Here is a 6,000-nt window from a genome sequence, read left to right on the forward strand (position 1 = left end):
TGTAGCAGAGTTGTACGTGTTTGTCTGTATGTAGCAGAGTTGTATGTGTTTGTCTGTATGTAGCAGAGTTGTATGTGTTTGTCTGTATGTAGCAGAGTTGTATGTGTTTGTCTGTATGTAGCAGAGTTGTATGTGTTTGTCTGCATGTAGCAGAGTTGTGTGTGTTTGTCTGCATGTAGCAGAGTTGTGTGTGTTTGTCTGCATGTAGCAGAGTTGTGTGTGTTTGTCTGCATGTAGCAGAGTTGTGTGTGTTTGTCTGCATGTAGCAGAGTTGTGTGTGTTTGTCTGCATGTAGCAGAGTTGTGTGTGTTTGTCTGCATGTAGCAGAGTTGTGTGTGTTTGTCTGCATGTAGCAGAGTTGTGTGTGTTTGTCTGCATGTAGCAGAGTTGTGTGTGTTTGTCTGTTTGTAGCAGAGTTGTGTGTGTTTGTCTGTTTGTAGCAGAGTTGTGTGTGTTTGTCTGTTTGTAGCAGAGTTGTGTGTGTCTGTTTGTAGCAGAGTGTAGTACCATTGTTTCAGTCCAGTTGTGGCTTTATACAGCAGGGAGGAGCATTCCTTGCTGTACTAAGTGAACATTGGAGCGATTGATCTGTCAATGGCCCTTTAAAAACATATTGTACGGCTCTCGCGGAATTAAAATTAACATGTTGCAATCAAAGCAGACTTTTTTTCATTTGGGAGCGGGGTAGTCTTATACAGTGAGTATATCCCAAATTCTATATTTTTAGGGCAGAAGTTGGGGGTCGTCTTATACGCCCAGTCGTCTTATACGCCGGCATATACGGTATATGCCCATAGAGATGCCTTAGGAGGATTGAATCTACTGACAGATTACCCTTACAGTGCCTACAAGTAGTATTCAACCCCCTGCAGATTTAGCAGGTTTGATAAGATGCAAATAAGTTAGAGCCTGCAAACTTCAAACAAGAGCAGGATTTATTAACAGATGCATAAATCTTACAAACCAACAAGTTATGTTGCTCAGTTAAATTTTCAACATAAAAGTGTGGGTCAATTATTATTCAACCCCTAGGTTTAATATTTTGTGGAATAACCCTTGTTTGCAATTACAGCTAATAATCGTCTTTTATAAGACCTGATCAGGCCGGCACAGGTCTCTGGAGTTATCTTGGCCCACTCCTCCATGCAGATCTTCTCCAAGTTATCTAGGTTCATTGGGTGTCTCATGTGGACTTTAATCTTGAGCTCCTTCCACAAGTTTTCAATTGGGTTAAGGTCAGGAGACTGACTAGGCCACTACAACACCTTGAATTTTTCCCTCTTGAACCAGGCCTTGGTTTTCTTGGCTGTGTGCTTTGGGTCGTTGTCTTGTTGGAAGATGAAATGACGACCCATCTTAAGATCCTTGATGGAGGAGCGCAGGTTCTTGGCCAAAATCTCCAGGTAGGCCGTGCTATCCATCTTCCCATGGATGCGGACCAGATGGCCAGGCCCCTTGGCTGAGAAACAGCCCCACAGCATGATGCTGCCACCACCATGCTTGACTGTAGGGATGGTATTCTTGGGGTTGTATGCAGTGCCATCCAGTCTCCAAACGTCACGTGTGTGGTTGGCACCAAAGATCTCGATCTTGGTCTCATCAGACCAGAGAACCTTGAACCAGTCTGTCTCAGAGTCCTCCAAGTGATCATGAGCAAACTGTAGACGAGCCTTGACATGACGCTTTGAAAGTAAAAGGTACCTTACGGGCTCGTCTGGAACGGAGACCATTGCGGTGGAGTACGTTACTTATGGTATTGACTGAAACCAAATGTCCCCACTGCCATGAGATCTTCCCGGAGCTCCTTCCTTGTTGTCCTTGGGTTAGCCTTGACTCTTCGGACAAGCCTGGCCTCGGCACGGGTGGAAACTTTCAAAGGCTGTCCAGGCCGTGGAAGGCTAATAGTAGTTCTATAAGCCTTCCACTTCCGGATGATGCTCCCAACAGTGGAGACAGGTAGGCCCAACTCCTTGGAAAGGGTTTTGTACCCCTTGCCAGCCTTGTGACCCTCCACGATCTTGTCTCTGATGGCCTTGGAATGCTCCTTTGTCTTTCCCATGTTGACCATGTATGAGTGCTGTTCACAAGTTTGGGGAGGGTCTTAATTACTCAGAAAAGGCTGGAAAAAGAGATAATTAATCCAAACATGTGAAGCTCATTGTTCTTTGTGCCTGAAATACTTCTTAATACTTTAGGGGAACCAAACAGAATTCTTGTGGTTTGAGGGGTTGAATAATAAATGACCCTCTGACTAAACTTTTCACAATTTAAAAAAAATAAAAAAAGAAATAACATTCTTTTTTGCTGCAGTGCATTTCACACTTTCAGGCTGATCTACAGTCCAAATGTCACAATGCCAAGTTAATTCCGAATGTGTAAACCTGCTAAATCTGCAGGGGGTTGAATACTACTTGTAGGCACTGTAAATAGAAGTGTCCAAGCAACTCCCAATTTACATAAAGACGCCATTTGTTTCTTGTCCTGCTACAATCAAACCAATAAGGCTGCTTTCACACATCCGGTTTTTGCAGTGCGGCTCAATCCGGCTCAAAAACCTATGCAACGGATGCGGCGAGTTTTTCCATGCGGCCCGTCCGTTTTTTGACGGATGTGGCTTGATACTGAGTATGCGCAGTGCAAAAAAACCGCATCCGACCGCCGCACTGTAAATTGCGCCGCATCGTGCCGGATTCGGTGCAATGCGTTTTTTTTTGCTGCACGAATAACCGTGCCAGGCAACGTTCCATCCGGCCGCCGCATGGGCTAAATATATGCCGCATCCGGCAAAAACCAGACGCAACGCAAGGTCATGCGGCACAATATGGCGCTAATGCAAGTCTATGCGGAAAAACCGCAACTGGCAGCAAAAAAAAGGTTGCGTTTTTTCTGCAAAGCGCTGTATTGTACCGCTTAGCAAAAACCGGATGTGTGAAAGCAGCGTAAGGAAGCAAAAGGCCGAACAAGTAGATGTACCCCTTTGTCCTAACACCTGTGGTTGGGACCCCACAGCTCACAGTAGCTATCCATTTCTGATAGTGTTGTGGTATACAAACACTGAACAAGATGATGTTTGCGCCGAGTCATTTCTGTGAAGATCCTGCACCATTTCTGCCAACACATTCTAGTCATTTATCATATGTTCTGATGTGTTTCAACTTTGAGTCGTGAGAGAAAACAATGCCAGGTGTTGGCACGTGACACACCCTACTGATGGATGTGGTGCTCTCTGCACGACGTGTGTGCTGATCAATCTGCAAACAGTACAAAGCATGAACTGGGCCATATGTACATGGCAATGTAATAGAGAATGATAATCACACATACCATAATAGGGATCAAACACCGGCCCTAATAAACACACATACACAAGGCCAATGCCAGCATGTGACTAGCACCCCACCTGTATATGGGGCGTCCTGTCTCCACCCCGACAGTGCATAGCAGGGGAGTACACCCCCATACATAGGGTATACCGGAGGAGAAGCGGGTGGGGGAATGTAATGCCATCCTTCCATTTGCAGTGGAAATAAGCAGCTGCTATAGGTAGTGGCTTCCTCCTCTCTCCCCCCATTGAAAACACCAAACGGTCCAGTGTATGGAGGAATCGGGGAGACAGCCATCTGCAGAATGTAGGTTCAGTGAACGCTCTATGTATGGCCGGCTTTATGATCTGTTTAGAAACAATAATTAGTGAAACAGTGTACATGAGAATGAGACCACTCGTTCCCGATAATCCGCAGGTATGAAGACCAGGAATCTCAACAAACGAGAAAGCCGCTTGAATTGACCAAGTGTTCATAAAAGTCATCATCATCAGCAACCAGCCCCGGAGCCACCCCAGCCTTGTAGGCGCGGGGGGTTAGAACGCAATTACAAACATTGTGCTGTACGGGGGTGGGTGGAGAGAGCAATCACTGCGCACACTGCGGATCGGGGTACCCAGGCACCATCTCAGACACGGCGCAAGCCATGGGAATTCACGGGCGCCATCTCGGACACGGCGCAAGCCATGGGAATTCACGGGCGCCATCTCGGACACGGCGCAAGCCATGGGAATTCACGGGCGCCATCTCGGACACGGCGCAAGCCGGGGGGTTACGCGGGCGCCATCTCGGACACGGCGCAAGCCATGGGAATTCACGGGCGCCATCTCGGACACGGCGCAAGCCATGGGAATTCACGGGCGCCATCTCGGACACGGCGCAAGCCATGGGAATTCACGGGCGCCATCTCGGACACGGCGCAAGCCGGGGGGTTACGCGGGCGCCATCTCGGACACGGCGCAAGCCGGGGGGTTACGCGGGCGCCATCTCGGACACGGCACAAGGCGGGGGCTTACGCGGGTGCCATCTCGGACACGGCACAAGGCGGGGGGGGTTCCACGGACACCATATCGGACACGGCGCAAGCTGGAGGTGACATCTGTGATATGGCTCAGGTTGGCTGAAAAGGAGGGGGGGCATACGCTATCCTGATTTAATAGGACTGAGCATCACAGCAGATATTCATACATTCCACCATTAGAAGACTTTACAGTTACAGCCGCCCAGGACATGCTGGGAGCTGTAGTTCCCCCATAGTGCAGCCTCTCCCCTGCACACAGGAGGCCTCTCCTCCTCCATACTTATTACTTACGAAGCGCTTTAACTTTTTCTCCGGCGGAGATTTGCGCAGCCAGCCCGAGCACACCACCTCTCCGCCGCCGCCCGCTCCTCCGCCTCCTCCCGAGCTCATCATCATGGCTCTCCTCAGTGTGTCCCCTCCGGATGGACCCGGGCTCGGGACTCGCCTCCGCCCCCGACACAAGGAAACTTCAGGGAAACTTTCAGCCCCGGCTCTTATTACTGGAGAGAAGGCTCCGGGGACCGAGCGGTGGATCGCGCCCCTCTCCTCTCCAGGAGTCGCTGGGCGGTCGGTCTGTCGGGCTCTTCCGCCTCGTCTTCTTCTTCCTTCGGCCACAAGTTTTCCCCCCTCTGAATAACAGTGGACCGGTCTCCCCCTTTGCCTGGACTGTGGAAGAGGAGCCGTACACTGGTCCCGGGCGGGGGGAAGCGCGCTATGTCCCGTCTTCTTGAGATATCGCCCGAGATAGATTATGGGAGAGACACATTTTTCTTCTTTCCCAACTGTGAATGTGTTTGTTCCTCCTTGTCCCTGTTTTCTTTTCCCCTCCTCTTCTTCTCCGCCCCTCGGTGTCAGCGTCCTGTCCCGCCTTCCCTCAGGAGCCGCGTGCACACTTTCTCCGTGCGCGCCTCCTCAGCTTTTACCCATCTCAGCCTTTACCCTCCTCCTCAGCCTTTACCATCCTCCTCAGCCTTTACCAACCTCCTCAGCCTTTACCCTCCTCCTCAGCCTTTACCCTCCTCCTCAGCCTTTACCATGTTCCTCAACTTTTACCCTCCTCCTCAGCCTTTACCCTCCTCCTCAGCCTTTACCCTCCTCCTCAGCCTTTACCCTCCTCCTCAGCCTTTACCCTCCTCCTCAGCCTTTACCATCCTCCTCAGCCTTTACCATCCTCCTCAGCTTTTTACCCTCATCAGGCTATACCCTCCTCAGCTTTTTACCCTCATCAGGCTGTACCCTGCTCAGCTTTTTACCCTCATCAGGCTGTACCCTCCTCAGCTTTTTACCTTCCTCAGGCTTTACCCTCCTCAGCCTTTACCATCCACCTCAGCCTTTACCAACCTCCTCAACCTTTACCATCCTCCTCATCCTTTACCATCCTCTTCAGCCTTTACCATCCTCCTCAGCTTTTTACCCTCTTCAACTTTTTACCCTCCTCAGCCTTTACCCGCCTCAGGCTGTTCCCTCCTCAGGCTGTACCCTCCTCAGCTTTTTACCTTCCTCAGGCCCTCCTCAGCTTTTTACCCTCATCAGGCTATACCCTCCTCAGCTTTTTACCCTCATCAGGCTGTACCCTCCTCAGCTTTTTACCCTCATCAGGCTGTACCCTCCTCAGCTTTTTACCTTCCTCAGGCTTTACCCTCCTCAGCCTTTACC

General features: G+C 50.1%; 1 protein-coding gene across 4 annotated transcripts in view; it reads right to left on the reverse strand.

Moving 5' to 3' along the window:
- GAB1 (GRB2 associated binding protein 1) overlaps positions 1-5,184 on the reverse strand; it is a 164,277-nt gene extending 159,093 nt beyond the window's left edge. For all 4 annotated transcript variants that reach the window (XM_075348175.1, XM_075348156.1, XM_075348164.1 and 1 more), the window contains exon 1: positions 4,636-5,184. In XM_075348175.1, the coding sequence (XP_075204290.1) occupies positions 4,636-4,740 (105 nt within the window). In that variant the 5' untranslated portion in view covers positions 4,741-5,184. The remainder of the gene's footprint in view (positions 1-4,635) is intronic.
- Between the last annotated feature and the right edge of the window lie 816 nt (positions 5,185-6,000).

The sequence above is a fragment of the Anomaloglossus baeobatrachus genome, chromosome 1 (assembly GCF_048569485.1).
Source record: "Anomaloglossus baeobatrachus isolate aAnoBae1 chromosome 1, aAnoBae1.hap1, whole genome shotgun sequence".
Lineage (NCBI taxonomy): Eukaryota > Metazoa > Chordata > Amphibia > Anura > Aromobatidae > Anomaloglossus > Anomaloglossus baeobatrachus.